The following is a 27399-nucleotide window of genomic DNA, read 5'->3' on the forward strand; positions in this document are numbered from 1 at the left end:
TGTTTATTTTGCAACATGTTCATTGTCAAATTATTAGAGTGAAAAAAACTCAAAATTTTATCACATATACTAACCAGGAAACCTTTAAAATGCAATAAAGACTGTAACCTACTCGTTCTACTTCTAAAACTTAAACTACTTGCATATACTCGTGCATACACATACAGTATCTTAGTGTTTATTGCTTATTGAAGAGCTGCTGCAGAAAGACCATGTGGCATCCCAACTATTCTTCAGTGGATGTGTCCATCTGACTAAATATTCAGTCACTAGAAAGAATGATATGGATCTATAGAGGATTATTTGAAATGATTTCTAGGACATGTTTATAAATTTTAAAAAACACAAAAGAAAATCACCATGAGGGAAAAATTTCCATTTGTGTGATATATAAATATTTATCTATATATTCTACACTTTCATTTATTATACATGAATGCAGTATTTGCACAGAAGTTTCTGAAAAGGTAAGCAAGAAAGTGTAACTAATGACTCCTTCTGGGGAGGCATGTCGGGCTGGGCAGCCGGAACACTTTCCACTGTACATTCTTTATATTCTGCAAGTGTTAGTGTGCTAAACTAATTTTTATGAAAAATTACTTAAGCTAAAGAAAATAACTAATGAAGAAAAGCCACTTTTGGTCAATTCCATAATGTTCAGTATACAATTTTGACATTATTGCCTGTATCAAACCAATATTTCACAGTCCTGGCTTTATTACAAGGGCATTTCCAAATATCCTAAGAAAAATCTACATGTTTCAGGAAAAAAATTGTAATTTAGTTTTAAAAGAAAACCTTTTTGATACACTTAGAGGAAAATAGAGGTTGCTTTCAGAAAGGGAACAGATCCCTAGTGAACAATCCCACTTGTGAGCCTGTACAACCTTAAGCTAAATACAAACGCAGGAAACTGTTCTTGCAGTGTATACTGTAAAATTACTTTAATTCCCCTACATTTAAAGTCAACAGCAGAGAGCCTATGGCTCTTCACTCCAGTTTGTAATATTTCTCTTTGCTCTGGAACACTGTTAGTTCTTGGGGAAAGAGGCCAATTTTTCAGCTTCTGCTTTTCATGGTTTCTGTCTTCCCCCCTGTTTCAGTGCAGGTCAGTCACACAGATAAGCATTATGCCCAGAATAAAAGTGGCTTTGTTTATCTGGACTAATAAATGAATGGAATCAGTTATTTTCATTGGCTTATTCTGGAAGGAAACCAGACTAATTTCCACAGACCTAAAATTGGACCTAAACCAAACTACTTGTTCTCATTAATGATAAGAGCAATAATGAAGAACCCACAGTATAAAAGTAAGCAATGTTTACAAAGGTAATACATATTTGCTGCCAAGAAACGAAAGGTGGTTAAAACCAGGAACTGACACTGTGACTTCTGTGAGTTCCAAGAGGATCTGCCACGTTTCGTTTCAGTGACTAAGGACAATGAGATCTTTCTTCATGTTCTAGATGCTTCAGTTTCCCTGAAGTCAGACAATGTTCTCAATCACATTTGCTGCCTTCTGCTGATGTCAGAAGGTATATTTGTGTGGAACAGTCACAACTTTTGTACCGACCTCTGTGTTACTTAAGAAACTTTCAAAACTTATATTTGTATTTCCAGAATTCCTGACAGGCTGCACACTTTATTCTGTATTTTGTTCATGGAGCAGTGAGATTTTGACTTCCATTGTGTTAATTTGGTAAAATGTCTTTACTGGTATATGAAAACAGTTTCAGCCTCTGTCCAAAGTGCATTCCTGCCCCTGTTTAAGATTCCTAATTGACTAATTATGTGCTGAATATTGCCTCTAAATTTATTTCCATTGAATACACACACACACACACACACACACACACACACACACACACCCCTATATATTTAACTTAATTATTACCTTGTTCAAAGACAGGGATAATTTCTTGGAGTTTCCTCTAGAACAATTATTTTATGACTCAAAAGTTGTTTGGCAATTCTTCCCCAATTGTTATTTCTTTTAAATAGATAATGGAAGAAACTCTTTTGTTGGCAGAATTTATATAGAATTTGAATCAAGGAACAATTTTCCCATGACATATATTTTTAAATGAAAATAATTTACTCCCCCTTTGTGATTAATAAATAATCCTACTTGTGGGAAAACAAAATCAGACAATTCATTATTTTTTTAAAAAACCAAATGAATCCCATAAATTTAAAAAAAGAATTCCTAAGTCCCCAAAGAAAGACACAATGAAAAATTTCAGTTATATTCTTTCATTCATATGCACAGGCATTAGGAAAAGACAGACATTTTAGACAGATAGGATCATGCTGAAGGAGTTTAAGATGTAACACCCCAAAATATGTCCTTTTGTCACTGATTACTTTGAGCTGAGGGCACTTGGAAAACAGCAGACATGGGAAATACTTTCTGACCTCTCTCTTTCTGTCTAAAATTTCTGATGACAAAAGAGAGCCTCCTCTACAGGAAAGGAAGAGGAGGGGGAGGGGGAGGGGGAGGAGGAGAAGCAGAGGAGGAGGAGGAGGAGGAAAAGGAGGAAAAAAATACTTGACCAGCAGAGGCTGAAAATCAACACTGAATGTTTCTGGAAGAAGTTAGTAAAGCCAGTTTTATGTTCCATTAGTTTCTCCAATGTATCTGTTAGTCATAATTGTAGTCCCCTAAAAATTTATTGTACAAAATTATAGTCCCCTATAATTTATTGCCCCTAGAACATTTTCCTCTCCCTTAAGTATCATACACTTGTTCAATTAACCATATAAGCCAAGATCTTTCTAAAAATAAAGACAGAAAATCATTCTGTGCCTTACCACTTATAATGCAGCATGGGTACAATAAATCTACTATATGTGATTCATCAATCTAGTATAGATAAATATTTAAAGTAACTTAAATTCAATCTTAATTTAACACTTAATTTAACAGCAAAATCTACGTGCATTTGTTTGACAATTTCCTTAGGTTTTATTTTTATATATTTTTTAGTATATTAAAAACTTTAACCAGTGACAGGTCAACTGTGCTTAGAAAATGACAGAAGAGAATAAGACTTAACATTGTCTGAGTTATGAAACCAAAGTTCAGAAATGAAGGGAACTGAAAAAATTTCGACATGTCAATAATTTGAGGCCTATAAAGTCAATCAAAATTTAAAAAATAGTTGTAAAAATAAGTTTTAATTTCTTTATATGTATATGATTTATACCAATGCATAATGACCATACTAAATAATTATATAAATAAAAGTTGGGAATATATTCTACAGTTGTATTTTTAAAACTTACAATCAAGTTATAAAAGTAGTCCAAATTACATAATATTCCAATAATTTTCTATTTATCATTGATTTAAAATATTTGTTATTATTTGCTTGATATGCTGTTTCACAAAATTTAAATGAACTATAGTAGAGAATTGATCTTTTCACCAAAAATACTGTTTATAGTGCCAAATTCTCTCTCAAGTTTTAGTAAGTTACCAATTATCACATTAAAATTTTTCTAACCCTTCTAGTAGTATATAATATCTTAAATATATTTTTCATCAGCTTAAAATAGTTTATTGTGCTACAATAATTAATTTGTTCAAAACTAATTTCTAATGCAGACTACAGGTAATATGTGCCATTGACAATTTGGGATTTGTTTGGCTGCCTGAGTTTACAATCCTCATTCTGCCTTTAAATCCTGAATAATTTTACTGTGGTTCATCTTTCTCTTCTCAAAAATGGGTTGGTGATGATAACTAAAGTAGGTTTTATTTCCAAAAGGTACTTACAATGAACACTTTAAATGATTGAAATAGTTTCTCAACTTGCCCTTATAAAAAAACTGATGGTGTAACACAGTTTTAATATCCCTATAGGATATATATTTCACACAACAATTACTGGTACAAAGATTTCAGATGAACAAAGTAGTGGGAAAGAGTGGAGAATTAAGTGATGAGGGTAATACTAGATATGTGTTTCTTTCTTCTTTGAAAATTTTTTGGGGTTTGTGAGACAGAATATCCCATAGACCTGAAACTCACTGGGTAGCCCAGGCTGATCTCAAACTTGTAGTGGTCCTCCTGCTTTAGCTTCCTGAGTGCTGGGATTACAGAAGTGCACCACTGTAACAGGTGATGTACTTCTTAAGAAAAAGATTATGAGATTGTGGAAATACGCGCAAAACTCCAAGGTAGCAATAATGAAAAGGGTATATATTACATGAGATCAGGAAGCAATTGGAAACCATTGCTGAAAGAAAGCTTTAGTGAGGCTTGACCTACGTGCAGGACAGAAACTCAAACATGGATTGAGCTTCAGTGTTTACTATTTTGTTTAGAAGTTTGGATGAGACAGCAAGAGATCTTTCCTAAGCCTATTTTCAAATTTAATATTACTGGGTTTTTTTTTTTATTGCTGGTTTTTTGATTGGCTGAAAAACTAAGCCTTCCTTTTCCAATTATAATTTAAAATGACACTCTTTTTTACCCCTCTCTCATGCATCTTTGTTTACTTTTTAGACCTGGATCTGCTAAGTTAGGTGTGGTTAACCATGCATCTTTCAGGGCAAAACACATTTACAAAGAGAATTTGCTTTTTTGCAGTCTTCCCAAAGTGAATTAAGGTAATTTTTATCCTTTTATGGATATCCAATGCCTCAAACCACAGAGGTTGTTTTGCAAAACAAGCCCTTTACTTATCTGTGAAATAAATAAATGTACCTTTCTGGTCACAGTTGTCAACCTTCCTGTGTTTTCGGGGGGCTCCCCAACCTTGCTGAGGACACTCATAGGCACTGGAGGTTTGTTTTTCTCTGTCCTCTCTGACCTTTCAGACAGACCTTCTAGGCAGGGCCAAGGAACAAAATAGATATTCCTCATGCTTTATGACCACCAAAAGAAGCCTGTTTAATAAACACAATCCATGTTTCCTACCACAGGGTTTCAGTTAAATCTACAGTCATACCAAGTAAGCCAGTAGTTTTTGGTTTTTGTACACAATTATAGATACTAGTAGAGAGACTGACAAATGTCATTTTAGTGGAGCTTTAGTTTTACTTAAAATTTTTTATCAGAGAAATACACACGTGTACTTTTCGAAACTAAAACCATACTTTAAGGCTTCTAATAGAAATACCTTTCTTGCTTTAGTATTCAACTTCAAAAGCAGAATTTTCAACACTTGATTTGTTTATAAACATGCCCAAATCCGCTCACTCTATTTACTTCCTAGTTTTAAGGATCAAGAATAAATGATTTTCCCTTATGAAAAATGTAGGTCATACCATGACATCCCAGATACATGTTCCTCTTCCAAACTTCTCATTGTAGTCATAGTACATTTTGCAGTCAAATCAGTGTTTAATGCTATTGTTACAACTGTGCGTATCACTCAAGGCTGAACTACGCCATGTTTTGTAACTTCCTTTTCTGGTATTAATTTTGTTTTTCTGGGCCTTTGAAATAGACCTGCACTGTTTTCCTTCTTTAGTTTAATATGTGCCTATCACTCACTCACCCTGAGGCTTCCTGACTGCTGTTAAACTCTTGGACAATCAAGCATATTAGATGAACTTTCAACACTACTTTTCTGGCTGTCTACCACCCTCTTCAGGATGGCTGCATTGCTGTGGTCAGGGAAGTTTCTTGGCTCCTCTGTGTACCTTTATCCTTTCTCTTTTTAAATCAGCCCTTTATGGTTGGGATTTCAGCTTTCCTCTTTTTCATTTACTTTTACATTTTAAAGAAGCAAATGGTTGACTGGCTTCTTGTAAAGGGGCACTTAAGAAGTAAATACCCTGAGGGGTTGCATGTCAAAAAGTCCCTCAGTCCCTAAGGCTTGATTTTGGCATAGCAAGGTACAGAAATAAAGGTTGGAAACCACTTTCCCTGATAAGATTGTAGATAGTGCTCCCCCCTGGCACGTAGCTCATGGTGCTGTTGAGATGTGTGATGAAATCTTATCCTGATTTTGATCCTTGTAAAGAGATCTGATTTTTGTCTCTTGGATTTTTAAGGTCTCTTTCTTATCTCTAGTTTTGTGACAATGGACATTGATTTGCTTCTTTCCTCATTTCTTGTGGTAGGGCATTAATGCATCCTCTCAGTTTGAAAATGTGTCCTTTCATTCCAAAATATTTTATTGTTTTTAAATAATATTGTCCCCACTGTTTTTTAAAATCTCTTCCTTGTTTGTAGGACTTTTAAAATATGCCTCTTTGATTCTATCTTTTCAATTCTGTTTTTCATCATTTGTTTTTCCTTCTAGTTTCTGAAATTTTTTTCTCAAATTCTGTGATTCTTCTGGTATTCTTGATATTATTATATATTTTAATACTCGAGTTTGTCTTAATTACCTGTCACGTGGCTGAGACAATATACCCGACACCCAAATTTAAAGGAGGAAAGGTTTATTGTAACTCACAGTTTGTAGTGATTTCATTTCCTATTTGCCTTGCCCCCAGGCAGGGTGGCATGGCAGGGGGTTGTCACAAAAGAGAAACAGTTCCTAGAAAAGCAGGGTAGGCAGAAGGCCACAAGCAGCAAACAATAAGCAGCAGATCATTTTTGCCCCTTTTTAAAAATATTGTATGACTCAGCAAGGGTGGGGCATCCTTAATCCTACCCAGAATTATGCCAAAATAATCAGTGGGCTAGTTTAGTAGTCACACCCCTTTATCAAACATTATCAGTCACACCCAGTATCATGCATTTTAGATCCAGCCACCTCTGAAAAAGCTCCACCTATAATCCCAGGAGGCTTAGTGGGCTATCTAGACAGACAACACAGCAGGATTGTTTTCTATTATCATTGTTGCTTTCAAACAGCATCCCCCCCTCCCCCCCGTGAGTGCATAATCTACCATTGTCTCTGAACGTTTTACTTCCAAATATTTTTCCTGTTGCTCGGTGAATGTCACCTAGTGTATGGGATAATCTTCAAGAACTCAGCAGCCAGTTCAGTTGCTAGTATTGCTCTTGACTGTTTGCGTAACTGCTGATCACTGCTCTGTTTTTTTCTATCTTTCTTTCTTTTTTCCTCAGTAAAATGATGATGGTAAGGGTCCTGATTTTGCAGGGAAGTACAGTGAAATTAATATGTACTAAGTATTTAGAACAACACCTGAAAGAATAACCTGATGGAATGTTGTTCCCTTTTCTCTTTGTTATTTTGTTTCAGTCTTTGCTCAAATTCCTGGTGTTCCTTAAAATCGTGTTCCTACTTAAGAATGAGCAGTTGATTGGAGGCTTTCAGTGTGCCTTTGGACTCTTGAGCTGCCATGTGAGAAATCTTAACAGCTAGAAGGTGCAGGGCTGCGGAGAGCACACAATGATGGAGCGAGGTGCTCAGTGGCACCAGATGTCACCATCACTGTTTACAGCCACGTGAGCCACCCAAAGTGAGAACCATCTTGCTGAGTCCAGTGAACCCTAAACCATCAGAAGTTTAATAATGGCAAACGAAGTTTAATAATAGCAAATAGCTAAATAGCAAAATGTTGATTTATGCTACTAAATCATGCAACAATAGTTGAAAATGTAGAACATAGTAGCCCTAGAAGGAGCCCTACAAGGACCTATCAGATCTTGTGACTTGTAAGTTTCAAAAAAGTCTCTGGATCTCTATACTCATCAAGTCCACTAGATAACATTTTCATTATATTCTCTATTGACATTTAAAAATGTTTGTTTCTCTTTGTAGTTCAAAACATGTTATAGAATCACAGCTGGAGGAGGAGTAGAATATAGAAAAAGCTAATCAAGGGATTAGCAATCTCTTGTGTTCCAAATATTAAGGTAACACATAACTATAAGCCACCTACCTACACAGTATAATTGTTCCCCGATTAACAGCAGTCTTTTTCTCTTTGCAATTTATCATTCCCTTACTTACCTGAATTCATTTCTGCGGCAGAAACAGAATTTCAGGAAAGACACTCCTAACAAACTCAGAAGGGAAAACAAAGTGACACAAGGTCTCCATAGAAACTTGTAGAGACGCTAAAACAGTCCTTTGAAAAGAGATGCCCACAAATATTAAGTCACGACTTCAGAAGCAGATAATTCAGCATTAAATAATGTGTAACACTGTATTTGCTTAAACTGTGGCACAGCTATTTATTATACATTTATTATACTGTAAGGAGAGATTTTGCATTTGAAAGTCATGACTGAGAACTTATGTCTCACTGATTTTATGTCAATAGACCTTGTTTACATTTCACTGCTTACTTTATTTCCACCACTTAAAATGACATTAGACTTCAATCAAAGAAGTCATTGCTACAAGAAAGTGAAAAAGCGGAAAGTAGTCAAGGAGATCTCCCAGGAGAGAAGGTAACTAAGCATCCAAATTGAAACATTTAAGTTTAAACAGCTGTAAACCATATAATTAGCCATTCATAATGTAACTGTCACTTTCAGCATTCTCACAGCAAATTTAACTCTGCATCTATCTGAAATATTTCAAAACTCAAGTTTGCGATAATTATCACATTAGGTTAGCAGGGGAAATTTTTTTTACTAAGTTACAGTGAACAATGGGAAGCACTGCATTGCATGGTAGATTCTGACTGATAGTTAATGTTATTTACTGATATTTATTGAAGCCACTGTTAGCACCATTCACGGGCTGAACTTTAATCATAAGCCATCAAGCGCTGTGAAAAATGTGCAGACTAGAAAAATCTATCTTTTAAATGATTTATACTTAAGTAAAAGATTTATACCTTTTAAAGTCATATACTAGAGGCTTAGTGGTGGAGATCTTGCCTTGCATCAGAAGGGCTTGGGTTTGATCCTCAGCCCCCAACCCCACAAAAAAGATTATGTACTGTGCTAAGAGTAAGGCACCCAGTATTTTACTAGGCTGCTTCCATGTGGAGCAGACATTGAGCATGGAAGAGGTACGTACAGTGCTAAACTGTGGAATAAAACAATGCTTCTGAACCTTAAAAACATGCAGCCGAGCAGCAAGGCCTGAGGCACAGCATTCTGGGAGGTTGAAGCAGGAGGGTTGCAAGTTCAAAGACCAGGCTGGAGAGTGTAGAGATTTAGTGAGACTCTGTCTCAAAAAAATTTTTTGAGGTCTGAGGATATGGCTCAGCGCTAAGAGTTTGCATTCAATTTCTAGAATTGGAACAAAAATCAAAACAACAACAATAACAACAACAACAACAGCAAAAACAGACTCACATAGAAGACTGGACGAGAAACAGACTTCTGGAAACAGACTTGCCAGCATTTGATCCGGTAAGTATGGAATACAGCCTGAGAATTAATATTTCAAACAAGGGCCTTGGTGATGCTGATGTTGCTGGCATGTGTACCACACTTTGAGAACCACTAGAGTAGTGCCCTAATCATCACTATGGGGACCTTAAATGCTGAGCAATTGTGTGGTACAATGTGTACACGTGTAAACAGCAAAACCAGCAGTTTTAGAAGGAATCACTCGCACTCTCTGATTACTTGCATGTGTACATGAAAAATACGATAAAATAAAATATTATAAAATAAAACAAGATTTTGAAGATTTAAAAAAAACCTAAAGTCAGACTGGCTCTCTGGGAACAAGGTAATAGTGGTCTTCATAGAGAAAGCACTGTTGTTAAGTCCCATCTCACATTATTTCCCTCAGATGCTGTAAGAAAGTTAGGTGAGTCCATATCTACTCCTCTCTATTTGAGGAAACTGGTGCATTGAAAGGCTAGAAATAGAGTAAACAACTCTACCAGTTTGCTTAAGAATCAGAGGTCTCCTAAATCATGAGAGTTTTGCTGCTAAGGGGAGTCCTAGAGAAATAATGATAGTTGAGCCTCTTGCATAGCAGGAAGACTCGTTAATACTGATCATGGAAAGGCGTTCCTAGAACTACTGTCCTAAAAGCTGGGAATACTCCTTGGCTACAAGTGATCCGTTCTGTGGCATATTATGGGGTTTTAAAGTGCTGATAGATACACACTCCCTGCTGGACCTCCCTAGATCTGAGAACTGCTTACTCTGTGCAATCTGCTAAACAACCAAAATTCAAACATGTCACCATTCCTCCAGGCCTCATGAGATTTAAGAGGCAGCCTTCACTTTTATCCAATAAAATAGCCTACATTTATATAGAGGAAGGTGAAGCTTGAGGAGACTTGCTTAAATAAGATTCCTTTTGACTTGCCTTGTTTAAATCAATTTATGAATAAAAGGAAAAGACTGTTTATTCTATAATTTGAAGTTCTTAATACCTGTTTTAGGTTCAAATGGTAAGCACTCAAGATTTTTAGCACTCTTTCAAAAAGAAAGAAACAGTGTTTCAAATTGGTGGTTGGTACTTGTGGATTGGTAACTGGTGGTCAATTTAAACACCAGCTGAACTGAATCAACATGGTGCCAAGCATGGATGTCCCAGATGAGGAGTGTTACCAGCATAAAAAGGAGATTTGGAGAAGAAGAGTAGTGTTGTGGGCTCTTTGAAATGTTATTTGGAGCTATTGGTTCTCCTGGAGGAGCTTGTCATGCTGGTTCCCCTAATATGAACTTAGCTGTTATCATCGGAGTAGCTCAGAACCTTGTTGCTGAGAATGATTGTGGATCACTTTGGGGGAGCTCTTGTCCTTACTTTGAGCATTGCTTCCTGGCTTCGGAGGGGAAGGGGAAGCTGTTTAATCTCTAGGAGAAGTTTACCCTGATTTGTACTTGGCTGTTCTCATTGTCAGAGGAGCTCATTGTCACTGAGGATGGCTGTGGTACTTTTCATGGGATCACTGGTCCTTATTTTGAGGGTTGCTTTTTGGCTTTAATGCAGAATCCTTGGCCTGCTGGCACAGATACTTCACACCATCAGCACAAACTTTCTAGCTTCCACTGCTGACCTTTGGGCCTTCCTAGCACTGACCTGTGGGATAGACTTGCATGGGTCATCATCATGGGCTCTGGTTGTCAGCTGAATTCATGTAAGTTATTGCCATGGGATCCAGGTCTTGGCTGGATTTTCCAGGTCTTTAGTGTTGTGGACAGATTTCCTGTACTTTCTTTATATTTGACTCCTTGGATGCCATTATAAATAATACTGTAAATTATGTGTCCTGTATGTAATTATTCTCCTTGTATCCTCTGACTATAGCAGGACTGAATGATAAAAATACACAATGTACTTTTTTGCTCTATTGTTTTAACAGTTAATTCAGTAACAAAAGAAAACCAATGGGATGCTTATGGTGCAGAAGATATATAAAACATTGATTAGTATACTGGAAGCCTATGAGATATTTTCAGTAGAAATAAGTAGAGCATGTGTGTGAATACAGATAGGAAGGAATGGAAGGACCAACTGCTTATGATGTGCTATGTATACAAGTGACACTAAAGAGTCACATCATACAAAGTGCATAATACACTGTGGTAAGTACTCAGAAGATCTCAGAAGGTAAATGGGCTCAGGGCAAGGAGTCACTGTGAGCTGATACATGGAAATAGAGGTCAAAAAGGAAGCACAGATTAGAAGAGTACCCAAAGTGAAACTGAAGTGGCGCACAGACTGCTGAGACAATATGTAAGACAGTAGATGGGCTTTAATTTGCTTAAACTGAAAAGAAGTCAGAGCATGCATTCATATCCTCTGTAATGTCAGGTACAGCTTGGGACATAGAATGCATATAGATTTAGATTTATCAAATTAAAAGGTATTAGTATTTATAATTTTATTTCTGTGTCATCATAGATACCATTACTAAGACATCTAAGTGATTTTATTTTAATGCCAATACTGTGATTAAAATCAGGTTAAATCTTCACTATCATCTACTCAATAGCAAATATCATTTCTATCATTATCGTCATCATTTCTATCTTAATGATTTAAACAATATGCTTTGTACTAAGTACTAAATAATATCTTACTTAATATGTAGCATTATAAGACAGGTATATTTAAATTAATTTTGACTGAAAAGAAGACTCTGAGAGTTTAAATTTATACAATCAACAAGTGCACAAGGTGTTATAAAAAGTCTCCAGAGCTTTTTGGTAAATTACATTCTGTTGAAGGATAACATAGCAATTAGATTCTAATTAATGTTAAATTTAAATGCAGCTTAAATTAATAAAAGTTTCCACAAACTTTGATAGTATGGGTGTTATTCTAAGTACTTTCTGTGATTATACAACACTTTTATGTCTCTTAGTAGCCAGAGCAGAGTAAAGTCTTAGTTTCAACACTGCCCCAAATAGTCCAGTAGGCAGAAGTTTTCCTTGATATTATAGATTTCTGGGTGCAGACCTAGCTACCACCAAGGCCATATTTTGCATCTTATTTAGTGTGTTTATAATTTTTGCATTCTTCCCCATCAATATAAAAAGCTGAAGTGATGTAGTTAAAATTTAAACTTATTTATAGAGTAATTTATATTATTTATTGTTAGGACTTTACACATTAAATCAAAAGCATATATGCTACCAATGGCGAAATTTTAATCACTGACAAATATGGTAGGTGACATTTAGTGGCTTTCTTCCTTTTAGCACAAGGAAAGGAGAAAGGATAAGATATGGGACATGTTTTATAGAGTGGTCGGGGGGAAAGCAAGTCTTTTGTCATAGGAACTCGCTTTATTTATGATATTGATTTCAATTATATTGTTGAAAAATTGTTAAAGGATGTGGGTTCTCATAAGCGCTAAGATAGAAGGCGAATCATCTTAGTTTTTATTTATGTACTTATATTTTATGCACATTCACTGCTGTTAACATTGTATGCATATGTTACAAATTTACTGCTAAAAATATTAAGTATATATGAGGACAATTTTTGGAATCATTAGGTAGGATCTATATGTCAAGGCAAGAACCAATAGTATGGGAAATGGAGGGGTTGATCTCATGGTTTACTAGGAGAGACGTGATTACTGAAGGATGTGCTGCACATCGCACAGCCACATTGAGTAGTTAAAGCATTTGATGCCACACAAGATTAGTAGTTTTAAGCCTATTTTTACACTTCTCCTCCAAATGCCAAGAAAAATATCCGTATTATTCTCTCACTGGGAAAGCACCCAAAGAAATGCTCTAACTCATAGAAAATCCTTCTTTCCCAACCTGAGGAGAATAATCTAAGAGTACGTTTGTCACTACTTTCTGTTTTCTCTTTCATTTTTTGGTCAGAGGAAATTGAGAAGTACTAAAGACATTTTGCATTTTCACTGCTGTGGGATAAAATTACCTGCAGTGGAGTGGAGTAACGCTAATGAATAACGGCTTTAGAATTCACTCCCATGCAGTTGGTACTCTATATTCCTAGTTAGAACATGTACTTTTTTCATTCTCTAAATAATATGGCATAAAGGCTACTTATGTACTATTTATATTGTACTAGAAATTATAGGTAATCTTGAGATGATTTTAAAGTAAAGAAAAAGATATGTGTAAGCCATACACATGCACTACTCATTTTGGTGTCCCAGGAGTACGAGGACAATCTCTCCTTAGATACTCTGTATGTGAATACCATTCCAGTTGGTTATTCTTTTTAAGACTGACCTGAAATAAAGCAAATCTTTAGCAAATGAAGCGTGAATTCACTCATTCCTTTACTCTTTCATCAAGATTTTCTTCCTGTCTCCTAGCTAGTGCAGCACTTCTCTGTCTTGTTGAATTTTGAAAAGAAAAAATGAATATAAATCCACCAGTGATCATCCTGTGACTGATGCTGAGAAGCTGGAAGATTTAAGTGAAGGTTGATTTCATTTTTATATCCTGCTAATATTTTCAGAAGCCTGTGTTGCTTCTTCCTAATTGAATTGCCCAGCAAAGTTACAGAAAGTTAATTGTGACAGGATAGTGAATTTAGTACTTAAATCTCAAGAAGAAATAACCAGAGTTAGATAACTGTGGTTCGCCCGATGAATGCAGTAAAAAGCCAAGGTCTCCAAGGATTCAGTCATTCTCTGACCTTTACTTTCCTTGGGTTTCGTGTATACATTTAAAAAACCAAAACTCCTTTCACAAAGAACCTGATCATTGCATATGAGATAATACATCCAAAATTGCTAAGTCAGGTACTTGAACTGAGGACTTTGTGGTTCAAGGTGCAAGGGATCTAAAGTGCCCTCTGCGAGGCAGACAAAATCTTTACCAGTTCAAGGGGAGATTATTCCACTGCTCCCTGGATACCTGACCTCAAGGCACATAGAGAAATACATATGGAGAAATGATACCATGATAGTAAAGGCAGAGAATTTTCATTCTGGAGTCATGACCCGGGGAGTTCCCTGAGTACTTCTCCTGGGGTCAGAAACAGAATTACACAAAGAATTGACACATTGCTCTCCTCCTTTGATAAAGACATTTGATAAAAAAAATGTCCTGTCGTCCAATACACATTAGTCATTGAGGGAGCCAAATCACTGAAGTACAGGAAAATCTATTGATCTGAATTTCTTGTCAGGAATGACTTGGGCAGTCTTCGAAATGTTATATATTTTATACTTACTGCATATCTCATTTTTAACTCGTATCAAGTGTTCAGACACTGTTACAGTTTGTGTCTTGATGTTCCCAAACTCTCATGCAATGACAGGAATTTGGGGGAGGTGAATGAATCTAGAATGTGCAATGCCCAGCGCCCGTAAGGATGCTGGATTAAGGGTGGTTCAGTCCATTGATTGATTTCCTGCCACCATAAACCCAGTAGACAGCATACAATGTAAGGAGCATATAGAGCCCGGTCTCTCTCTTCTCTTGTTGTTTTAGCTGTCTTCCGCTGCCTTGAACTCCATGCCTTTCTCCATGTGTCACCTTGCCTTAGAGCCAGCCAATTATGGACTGAAGCCTCTACAAACAGTGAACTAAACAAACTTTTTTCACTTTAACTTTAGGTGTTAGATATTTTGTCTCAGCAATGAAAAAAGTAACTAAGACAGTAGCTATCCACAAATCTCCTTCACTTTTCTTGCAGTTGTCTAAAAGCATTTAGATGCATAATACTTAGCATTTAAATTTTTATACATTACCTTGCTATTTCAATCATCATTAAACTCACAGGCATAATTTCTAATACTGAGGTATCAGTCAGTCCTAATGGATATAAAAGACATCATTTATTCAAGAATTTTTAAAACTCTTTAATTGAATGTAAGTTTTACAATTATTAGCTAAAATATTATAATTTATCCTAGGAACTCATATTTTTAAGCTGTGCACACATACATCATTGGTGCCTTTTTATTCCTGGTAAGTGCAGTAGCTAATGCAGCAAATATTTAGACTAAAGACAGTTGCAAATTGCCCTTTGCATTAAGTGTTTTGTGGCGTACACCCCCAGCATTCAGGAGGCTGATGCAGGAGGCTTACTGTGAGTTCAAGGCCAGCTTGGACTATATCATGAATTCAAAACCAGCCTGAACTACATAGTGAGAATCTGCCCCCTAAGTATACTGTGCTTGAGAATGAATTTCAGTCAAACCAACAAAACTATATTACTTACTAGTGACATTAAACATTTTTATTAAAACATTTATTAATTTTTCACTTATGGAATGAGAATCATAACATGAAAGAAATTTTTTGGAAAGGGACCAAGAGATGGAGGGAAAGGGGAAGGTGGGAGGGGAAGGGATCATAAAATAATTAAGATGTGTTATATACATGGATCAAAAGATGGATGTAGTCATGTACTGCAAACAGGTACTAATAAAAATAAAAATTAATAAAAAGATATTTTTATTTTACTCCAATATAATTTCTTCCTTTTTCATCAGTAAGGAATCTCTCAAATTTAACTAGGCACAGATGCCTCCCTCTGGCCTCCCTTAGAGTTAGTTAATTTTTGTTCACAGGAGTACATACGGAAATGATGCTCATAACTTCTAAGAACTATCATTAAAAGAAAAAGCAACACACCCTTTTCTTCTTTCTTTTCCTTCCTGATGGTCAGAGTTCAGACATCATTGTAGAACAGGAGCAGTCATCTTAAGCCATGATAAATAAACTGCACATGGAGGACAGCAGAGCCCCAGTCTCTCATGGCCATGGAATGTTGGAAATTCTGGATCACTCACCCAGGTTTTTAGAGAAGAAAGAAATGTATTTTTGTTTTGTTTGAGCCATTACTGTTTTTTTTAAATTTCCTGCTGAAGCCAGTGCTTGTTTAATTCATAGGACTCTTTTGAGGTTTGAAGAGGACATGTTGAATATATATGTTGAATACTCTATAATGCCTGGCATTTGGGGATGCAGATGCTTAATATATGACTATGATTATTACAAGGTTAAATATCTCCTTAAAATGGTCACAATGAGTGTCAATTGAAAACTAAAAGTAAGGTTTTTTAAATTGATAAATTTGAAAATTACTGTAAAAATGTTATAATTATGTACATCATCATTAAACTATTACAAGGATTTATCTAACTGCCAGCATACTTTCTTTAGATCAATCTATTTAAGTCATTTGAAAAGTAGATACAAGCTTCTTCTTTGTTGTTAGGTTTACTTTAGTGCATCATGAATGTTTATGGGCTCCTCATTACACTGTTTTAAAGGTTAGAGGAAATATTCACTTGGATAATATAAAGAACAGGCTTGAACTTGAAGAGGCTGTTAACAATGTTTTCTTTTAAAAAGTTTTCCATTACATAAGTCAGTTTAGTACTTAGAATTAAGACAAGCATAATGATGAAGGTTTAAATACAACAAAAAGGGGCTGGGAATTTAGCTTAGCGGCATAAGCACCTGCCTTCCAAGCAGGTGGTCGTGAGTTCGATCCCTGGTACCAATAAAAATGAAAAAAGACTAAAAAAAAAAAAAAAAAAAAACAACAAAAAAAGGAGAAAGTTCACACCTTTCCTTCTCTGTTGCATCTCATAATTTAAAATTAACTAACTATATTAAAATTTGTTTATTCCTTGTGCATTAAAAATGTATTTTTGTACAATAGGATAGATACACGATTTTTCTTCCTCCTCCCATAAAAGAGGAAAATAAAGGAAAGAAAAAAATAACTTTCACAGTAAGTTCAAAATTGAAGAAAAAAAGTCTTGCAACAGCATTTTTATGTTTTTCAAAAAAAATGTTTCTTATATACCTTTCAATGAAAATTAATATTCACTGAGCTCATTTTAACACCTTCTAGGAAGTCATTAAATATTTTATCAACTAATTATTAAAATTTATTCATAAAATGGAGAAGGCTGCCCCTTAAAAAAAATAACTGTAGGTAACTGTTTGACATTAGGTAATTCAGGAAAATTCTCAGTAGAAGTCTGGCAAATGGTGAATAATAAATATTAACCTCTATGATACCAACAACGATTAAAGCTGACCATCTTTTTGAGTTCAGCCTCAATACATTTCTGTTGTCAGAGATGTGGTTTATTATGCAGTATCTACATACTATATATGATATTCTCTGTCTTACGCTTTCCTTTTGAGGTCTCACTTGGGCACTGTTATGGGATGAAAGTAAGTGACATATTCTGAAAGGACTGTCAGACTGGGGTTGTTTCTCCCCAGGATCTGCCCAGCCCATGACCATTCAGCTCTGCATCAAATCTAAACAAAAATGCAGCTGATGAGGCAGGACAAGCAGGTTTAACTTTTAGGGCATTTAAGAAGCTAAATGAGAGTCACCTTCAAGGTATGGCTCACCTCCTCTAAGCCTTTGCCAAAAGTGGAGATTTTTAAAATGAGTATGATGACTCCTGGTGCCCCATGGTGGGACAAGATAGTCCATACATCCCTGGAGGTATCAGGAAGAGTGCCTGGCTTGGGTGAAAGAGAAGACATGGCTTTGGGCCAGCAGAGGGGCTGAAACAGCGTCACTGACCCAGAAAGGCAAATGGCAAATCTACCTTCATTGGCGGTGACTTTCCCCTTGTAAATCTGATTATGTTATTAGTTCCAAAACATCTTAAATGTAATTATATCAGCCCCTGAAAAAAAAAAAACACTAAGGAAAAAAAAATGTGTTTTTAAAAATACAAACACACAATTCTAATAATAACCAAGATACTTAACACTAGACTAAAGAATGGGTGCTTACTAATGTTAAATTAAATGGAATGTTCAGGAAATTAAATATGTTTGAGGCCAAAGCATTGCAGGTTTATTTTGAAGCTGGAGGTCTAAATGATCATAACTGGTTCATAAATAGCAATGGCCTCTGACCACTATATACTTTTTTCCCGTTCTCCACAAAGGCATGTGTAGGAGATTGAATTCTGTCTTTGACAGCTCCTGGAAACCTCTGTGTCTGGAAGAAGGAACAGCTTTCTGTGATGGCCATACAAAGGCCTTCTGAGTGGAGCTCTCCCAGGAGCATTATTCTTCAGCAGCACTAGACTCTTGTTAACATGACAAACCATCGTACAGACTCAAGGAATCATGTTGAACAGCGTAGATATTTGGAATCAGTTAAACAGCTAGGAACTTAATGAATCCAATTTATTTTGTAGATAAAAAAAACTGAACCATAAAAGTAAAGGAATATGATTTACATTTAAATGTGTAATAACTATTTTCATTAAATGATATTAGCATATTTTTTTAATGAGTTTGCTGTTGACTTATTTTTACTAATGTATCACCAAAATAAGGCAAAGGAAAGGAAGAAAGATTTAAAGTTTCTGGTTTTTTCTTTTTTAATCAGTTTAATTTGGTGGTTTTAGAATCCGTATAGAAAATATCCAAAAAAATTCCCTAACAGGATTTTAGGACAGTCTTAGAGCAAATGAGAACACTGACAAACTATTAATGCTAATATCTAGGTCAATGTCTGAGTGAACTCTATGCCTAAGTAGCCCTATAAAAGATCTTAGAAGACAATGTGTATTGTCAGCTTCAAGAATGGTTTTTCTAAAAATAAAAATAAAAAATTAAGAAAGAATGTTTTTTCCTAAACAATGACAATATGAATACTATTTGTTGTAGTGCTCCTGTATGTCACACAAAAGAGGAACAAATTAGTTTTTATGGAACACTTTAATTGTCCTTGTACTATACATAAGTGATTTTATATTAAATTTTATAGTAAATAACAAGCTTCTCAAGACATAATTGTTATTTTCCTATTTTATAACCACACACATAGAAGCACACACACAACCCACTGAGAGAAAGCAATTTGCTCTGAGTCACTTGTATGTAAGTAGTGAAATTATAATTCAAGTTCCTATTGAACAGCCCTTTCTATCTGCAAGTTCTACCTCCACCACCTACCATGATCTGATTTCAAGCTTTTAGGTCAACTTTTAAGCTGAAGGATGCTAGATAGGCAAACATCTTAACTTTAATCATTTATATTTTAAAAAGAGCAGTGAACATGTTATGGAGTAATAGAGTGACACAAATTTAGATATTGGGAAAGATGGGAAAAAATAATTCATAGTAAAGAACTCCAAATGACCAATAGGCATATAGTAATGTGTTAAACAATTCTAGTAATCAAATAAATGCATATTAGAATAAGATATTCTTTACTACATCAAGTTAGTAAAACATATAGCCTTCAAGAATATGAAGTGTTTGGGCTGGGGATGTAGCTCAGCAGCATAAGTGCCTGCCTGGCAAGTACGAGGTCATGAGTTGGGTTCCTGGTTCCAAAAAAGAAAAAAAAAAAAAAAAGAATATGAAGTGTTGGTGAGTCTGTGAGACTTGCAAATATTTGTACAAGGTTAGAGGGTATCAAGGACGGCTGAGCTCCGTGGGAATGTTTGAAAAAATATAATAGCAACAGGATCTACTACCTACTTTGTAACATCTGGGAACTGGAGTCAAACAAGCCTATTATTATGAGAATAGCAGAGTAGAACATGTTGAGTATGTAGTATGGAGTAACAGTCTAGTATAATTGCTAGAAATGAATTAAAACACAATAGCACCATCCTAAAAATACTAGTGTTGAATGGACTAAAAAGATGGCAGAGAATGAAATTTATTATAAAATACCGATTATGTGAATGAAAATGTAAATGCTCATAAAGAGTTTTATGTATTTTTAAGAACATTTACATATTTCAAACTTATTTGGATGACTGTTGTAGGAGTGGAAGTGAAGTCAGAAACTCATTTGGATGAAAAAAACCCCAAAGCATGTGAAGAAAAAAAAGAGAAAGAGATTGCCCAGATAGACAGTGCTTGTACTTTATGAAGTACAGTCTGATTAACTTGTCTCTTGGCATTTGAATTCCAAGAGACAACTAAAAATGCTTTGCACTGAATCCATATTATCCCCTAAACGTTTATGCTGACATGGAATATTTAAATTAGAAATATACAGGTATCCACTTAGGAAAATACACCTTCAAATACTGAAAGAAAAAGAATTTTTTTTCTAATAACAAAGAGGTGACTTGGATTTGAATTTGAATGAAAACGTGATGATGAACTTTTTGACAATGTGTTGCAACTTGTTTTGCTGGAATGCAATCTATTTGAAAATATCTTCCCATTTGAGTAGAAAAATCTCATAGTAGATGGTTATTCTATGAATGCACACCAAAAGCCCTTCATTCTGGGTTCCACTGTGAATTATACACTTTCCAGACCAAGTCTGGTGACTTAGACATGAAGCAGAACACACTTACAGAATTGTTCTCTTATTCATCTACTGTTGAAGCTGAATATCTGTGCAGGGCTGTGGTGTGGCCAGGCACAAATGAACTGAGAATGAGGAGACACCTCAGGGAGCAAGAGAGGCCACCTAGAGACTTTCTGGATAATTTTCTTTAATTAGCATCATCTGCTGCTCTGAGGGGTCTTTGAACCCCTCCCAAGATCCTTTTCAGCTTTCCTCTACTGTTCACTCAGCTCCTTGCTTGTTCTGATTAAATACGGGCTGCCTAGTGTCAGGCCACCAGCAGCTAGCAGAGTTAGGAGCTCTGCCGAGGATTTCATTTCTCCTGCAGCCCTAAAGATCATGCCGTGTGTCCCTTTGAGCCTTTGCTGTGCACTTGTTTGAGGGTTTGGAGGCCTAGATACAGATCTTGAAAATCTATTTGACTCCCAAAGGGAAAAATCACTAGAAATACCCAATATATTCCTTCTCCAAAAACTCTCTTGTTTTTGATGTTTTTAGGCTTGAGGTCCAGAATATATTTTTATTCTGATGTTTTATGATTCACTAAGAGATAGTTCCAGGAAAATGGTGGAGTGGTAAGCAGCAGAGAAAAAGTCTCTTAGATTTGGTGTCCATACACTGGAATATGGCAACATGAAATAGGGAAGAAAGAGGAGGGTGGATAATTGGAATCCAGAAATGGTTTGAAGCAAGAAATGAAGCCCATGTGTGCAGGGTTAAAAGAGAGACTTCAGTGAAGAAGGAAAAATCAGGTGGTACTTGCTTCCCGAGCCTGGACTCACGGTGTGAGAGGGGGCAGCTTGAACCTGCGGATGCATGGTAACTACTGGTAACCTCAGAAGCCTTCCTAGAGAAACACAGTAGTGAATGGGGTAGGGGGTGCAGCAGATTGTAGTGGTGGTTGAGTTATCTGGGTTCAAATGTAACCCAGGAGAAGGCAATTGGCCAGCAGCCAATTTGGAGAGGGGCCAACCGAGCTCAAAACTCAGAACAGCTTCAGGATGGCTCCATCTAGAGGGTACCGGTGACAGGGTGAGGCTGCCAAGTTCAAATGCGCAAGAGGGCAGGGAGCCGAGTTTGAACCAGTAGGAGGTACACAAAGTACTACAGGCTAAAAAATTACATTCCAACCTCACAGCTAGAATCCAGATTGAACTTCAATGAAATTGAAGGTGCAGATTTGCTGAGATTGTCCACTATCCTGCAGTGAAGCTGTGGCTGGCTTCCTGGGGTTAATCACTTCAGATCTGGACTCTGCCCGCCCACATTGTCTACTAATGACAGCAGACACAAGTCTTGAAGTGGGCATTTTTTGAGCTTTTCTTTTCTTTTTTCCTCTTTTTTTTTATTGTTCTTGTTTTTATATGAGCATGAACAAGTTTTCTAGTTCTTTTATTGTTGTTCTGGTTTTATTTTTATTTTTTCTTTCATACTTTTTCTCATGCCTTTTTCATCAATTTCCCAAAGTTTGAGTAACCTTTCTTTGTCCTTCAGCCTTGCTTCTAATCACTTTCTCTTTTTCTATTTTGCTATTTTTCCCCTTAACCACTTTTTACTTTTATTTTTTTTAATTTTATTTTTAAAATTTTTATTTTATTTTTTAATTTTATTTAAAAGGAAAAAGAGAAAAAACAAAACAAAACAAAGCAGTGTAAGGGTACAAGTAATACACAACTACAAAAAAAAACAGTAAGAAATAACCAGTTAATAGATTACACATTATTATCTTAGAGATAGTTGCTCAAGTCACAGTATCAAAGCATACAAAGTGGACATTCAAACAGAGAGACTGCAAACAGTTGTGTTCAATGATCCAACCAAAAACATTAATATGGTCATCTATTAACACCTCTAAACACACTTGCAGTTGTATCCTGTAGAGCACTTTTTTTTCCTTCTCTTTTTTACAACAAAATTTACACATTTTGGGTTTTATTACTCCTTAGTTCTTATTACTTTTTTTTTTGGAAGAGAATAAAGTCAAATATGGCAAAACAAAGCTGTCAGTCAAAACCAAGGATAGACATATCACATGATGTAAAAACAGAGTACAAGGTTATCAACAATGGTTACCATAATGCCTCTTGCTTCCTTAAAAAGAATTGTCTATCTCATTAGATATTATAAAATTGAACAAAACAGTAGAGAACAACACCAATAAAACCTAAACCTTGTAAACATTACAGGACTTCCAAAGAAGATAATAGTCAAACTAGAATTGGCATCATAGTGAATCTTATTGCCTTCAAAGTAGTTGCCTATACCCTCAGACTTGATACTGTCATACAGAACGGAAATTAATCAGTCAAAACAAGATAGTGGGAGTATTATAGGACTTCAAATCAAGTTAATAGGAAATCCAAAAAGTTACTATAATATATCCTGCTAATTTTTTTGATTTTTCCCCTTAATTAAAAAATCACAAAAAATAACTAAATAATATTTTTTAATGAATAAGGGAGAGATTGAGATAAAAGAGGACATAACAACAATACAGGTCAAAGCATGAGTTTCAGCAACCTAGTGCTTCACCACCAAATAACCCGACTTAATAGTAGTTACCATAGTGTCTTTTTCCTTGAAATATTTGAATATAACTTCCTATACTATAGCTTCAAATATATCAAGTCAGTGTAAAAACCATTCAAGTGGATGAAAGCATTGTAAGGTATTTAGAACCAGCTAACAGAAAAAGAACAATGGTTTCTATATTATCTCTTTGCCTATAACAATTTTTGTTTATACTATCACATATAATAAAATCCAGCAAGATACATCATGGTAAAACCAATGGAGACAGAAGAGCCATAGTTTGGTGGGGCTTCAAAACAAGATGATAGTAAATCAGCACTAGCTATTATGATGACTTATTTTCTTCAAATAGCTGTTCATTGCATCACAGGCAATAATATCAAGCAGCCCAGAATAAAGCCATTCCAATTAATAAGTGAAAACTTTATAAGGCTTCAAGGCCACATAATGGGGAATCACGATTACCACATACTTTCATATATTTGAATCATTACTTACATTAGGGAAATATTTGGTATTCACACATGTGAGATTGATTTATTTCACTTATGAGTATGGTCTCAAGCTGCGCCCATTTATTGATAAATATCTCAATGTGATCCTTCTTTATAGCTGAATAATACTCCATTGTATACAATAACACAACTTTTTTATCCAGTTCTCAGTTGATGGACACTTGGGTTGTTTCCAAGATCTGGTGATTAAAAATTGTGCTACTATAAACATAGGTGCACATATATCACTGTGGTATGATGCTTTCAGTTCTTCTGGGTATATGCCTAGAAGTGGAATAGCTGGAACAAATGGGACTGCCAATCCCAGTCTTTTGAGAAATCTCCAGAGTGACCTCCACAAAGGTTGTACCAGTCTACACTCCCACCAACAGTGTAGAAGAGTTCCTTTTTCCCCACAGCCTCTCCAACATTTGTTGTTGTTGGTTTTCTTGATCCTGGCCATTCTTTCAGGAGTGAAACAGAATCTCAGTGTGGTTTTAATTTGCATTTCTCTAATGACCAATGATGATGAACATTTTTTCATGTATTTATTTGCCATTTGTATTTCTTCATCTGAGAAGTGTGTATTCATCTCAGATGCCCGTTTTTGGATTGGATCTTTGAATTTTGGGGGTGTGAGTTTTTTTAATTCTTTGTGTTTTAGACAAAAGTCCCTTGTCTGAGAGGGAGTTCACTAAGATCTTTTCCCATTTTGTGGGTTTTCTTTTCACTATGCTGGAGATTCCTTTTGACATGCAGAAACTTTTTAATAAGAGGTGGTCCCAGTTATTGATTCTGGGAAGTATTTCCCGTGCAGTTTGAGTCTTGTTCATGAATTCTCTACCTACTCCTATGTCTTCAAGGTTTCTCCCCAATTTGTCTTCCAATAGATTTAGTGTTTCTGTTTTAATATTCAGATCTTTGATCCATTTAGATTTTAATTTAGTACATGGTGATAGGCATGTGTCTAGCTTTAGCTTTCGGCAAATTTCCAACAGCATTTATTAAAGAGACTGTCGTTCTTCCAGTGAACCTGCTTGGCTCCTTTATCAAAGATAAGGTGGTTGAGTATGTTTGTAGTTGTGGTTGTATCTTCTAATCTATTCCATTGATCTTTGGCTGTGTTTTGATTCCAGTACCATGTTGATTTTACTACTGTTGCTTTGTAGTATAACTTCAAGTCAGGGATTGTGATGCCTCCTGCCTTGCCTTTGCTGCTTAGAATTGCCTTTGCTATTCTAGGTCTCTTCTGGTTCCAGATGAATTTTAGGAGTGATTTCTCTAGATCTATAAGGTATGTTGATGGTATTTTTAATGGGATTGCATTGAATCTGTATAACAGTTTTGGGAGAATGGCCATTTTCACAATGTTTGTTCTTCCTATCCGTGAGCAAGGGATGTCTTTCCATTTTCTGAGATCATCTTCAATTTCTTTTTTCAGTGTATTATAATTTTCCCTGTATAGGTCTTTCACTTCTTTAGTAAGAGTAATTCCTAAATATTTCATTTTTTTGCTTGCTAGTGTGAAGAGTGTGGTTTCTCTTATTTCCCTCTCTGTGATTTTGTTGTTAGTGTATAGGAATGCTATTGATTTCTGAGTACTGATTTTGTATCCAGCTACATTAATGAATTTATTTATTATATCTAAGAGTCTTTCAATGGCGTTTAGGGGGTCTTCTATGTAGAGTATCATGCCATCTGCAAACAATGATAATTTAATTTCTTCTTTTCCTATCTTTACCCCTTTTATTTCACTCTCTTGTCTAATTGCTCTAGCTAGGAGTCGTGATAAAGGACATCCTTGTCTTGTGCCTGATTTTAAAGTAAAGGCTTTCAATTTTTGGCCATTTAGTATGATGCCGGCTGTTGGTTTGTCATAAATGGCCTTTATTATATTGAGGTAAAGACCATCTATTCCAATTTTCTGTAAAGTTCTTATCATGAATGAATGTTGGACCTTATCGAAGGCTTTTTCTGCATCTATAGAAATGATCATGTGATTCTTATTTTTGGCTTTATAGATATGGTGGATTGCATTTATTGATTTACGTATGTTGAACCATCCCTGCATTCCTGGAATGAATCCCACTTGGTCATGGTGTATAATCTTTTTGATGATTTGCTGCATCCTATTTGCCAATATTTTATTGAGGAGTTTTGCATCTGTGTTCATTAGGGAGACTGGTCTATAGTTCTCTTTTTTAGTTGGGTCTTTCTCTGGTTTTGGTACTAGAGTAATATTTGCTTCCAGGAATGACTTAGGAAGGATTGCTTCTCTTTCAATTTCATTGAATAGTTTGAGGAGTGTCGGCATTAGGTCTTCTTTGTATTTCTTGTAGAATTCTGCAGTGAATCCATCTGGGCCTGGGCTCTTCTTTGTAGGTAAGGACTTAATTACATTTTCAATTTCATTAATAGAGATTGGGTTATTCAGCAGTTTTACATCCTCTTGATCTAGCTTTGGTACTTCATATGTTTCTAGGAATCTGTCTATTTCTTCTGTGTTATCAAACCTTTGAGAGTAGAGGTTTTCGAAATAGGTGTTGATGATCTTCTGTATGTCTGTAGTGATTTCACCTTTTTCATTTCTTATTACATGAATTTGAGCTTTTCCTTCCCTTTTTAAAATAAGATTGGCTAGGGGCTTATTGATTTTATTTATTCTTTCAAAGAACCAACTTTTTGATTCGTTGATTCTTTGGATTGTTTTCTTAGTCTCTATTGCGTTGATTTCTGCTCTGATTTTTGTAATTTCTTTCCTTCTTTTAGCTTTGGGCTTGACTTGCTCTTCTTTTTCTAGCTGTGTGAGGTGTAACATCAGGTTATTTATTTGTATTCCCCTTAATCACTTTTAATTTCTCTCCCCAAGGGTAAAATCACTATATTTGGAGCTTATTTACTGTATACACTTTTCTAGTTAATTTTAGATGTTGTTATGTAACCACAAATCTAGCTCATATGGTGAAAGGTGGCAGATTAATAGTGACTACAGTTTGTCATTTTGTAGTACATGTTTGATGCTTTTGTTATTGATAATTATACTATTTTAGCCAAGGTGATATACTTGTTCTAATCAATTGTTCTTCCTGATGTGCCAAGACTAAGATTGCCTATGGGTCATAAACAATACTGTAGGCCACTGCCAAGGAACTATGACTAGGCCAGGTAGGTGGCAACTTCTGTTAATAAACTGAAGAGGCAGGATCTTACAACAGACTCAAAACCTAAAAGCCAGCTATACTTGGAAGACATCTCCAAGAAGAAGTAATTTCCTAAGTATGCTAAATACTAGCAGTAAAGCTATTTGCCACAAGCAATTTAAAAGCATCAACATAGGAATTAAACTAAAAAAAAAAACAAAACAAGATGCAACCCCATACATCTACCTTACCAAAGGCAAACTCAGGGAGAAATGAAGTGGAACAATTAGGAAGCCACCCATGTGGACTATGAAGTGGTAACAACAGAAATATCAAAGCAGATGAATGAGGCTCTAGCAAAAATCAAATCAGAAGTAATTCCTCATATAGTTTACAGAGATGGTGATGAAGGACATGGTTAGTGACTCTAGTTGGGCTCTGAAAAAATAAGAAATTTAGGACAATTATGACAGTCATGAACACAGAATCTCAGATACAGAAGACAGGATTATAGTTAGCAATCATCAAAAGAAAGATTTTGTTAAAAATCGCAAGGCACTATAAAAATTCAGTCTAACGGCTACTAGATAATGCCAGAAGAATAACATAAGATTTATCAGAATCAATGAAAAGGCAAGAGACAGTGAAAATGACATAAAAACCACATTCACAGAAGTAATGGCA

At 35.5% G+C, this 27399-nt stretch overlaps 1 protein-coding gene across 1 annotated transcript in view; it reads left to right on the plus strand.

Annotated features, from left to right (window-relative positions):
* Nucleotides 1-27399, plus strand: part of LOC134478241 (skin secretory protein xP2-like) — a 76624-nt gene that overhangs the window by 18872 nt on the left and 30353 nt on the right. Inside the window, exon 3 of the mRNA XM_063258743.1 lies at nucleotides 9123-9241. Coding sequence (XP_063114813.1) covers nucleotides 9123-9237 — 115 coding nt within the window. The 3' untranslated portion in view covers nucleotides 9238-9241. The remainder of the gene's footprint in view (nucleotides 1-9122; nucleotides 9242-27399) is intronic.

The sequence above is a fragment of the Cavia porcellus genome, unplaced genomic scaffold (assembly GCF_034190915.1).
Source record: "Cavia porcellus strain 051 isolate PalLab524CR breed Dunkin Hartley unplaced genomic scaffold, mCavPor4.1 scaffold_12, whole genome shotgun sequence".
NCBI classification, from domain to species: Eukaryota; Metazoa; Chordata; class Mammalia; order Rodentia; family Caviidae; genus Cavia; species Cavia porcellus.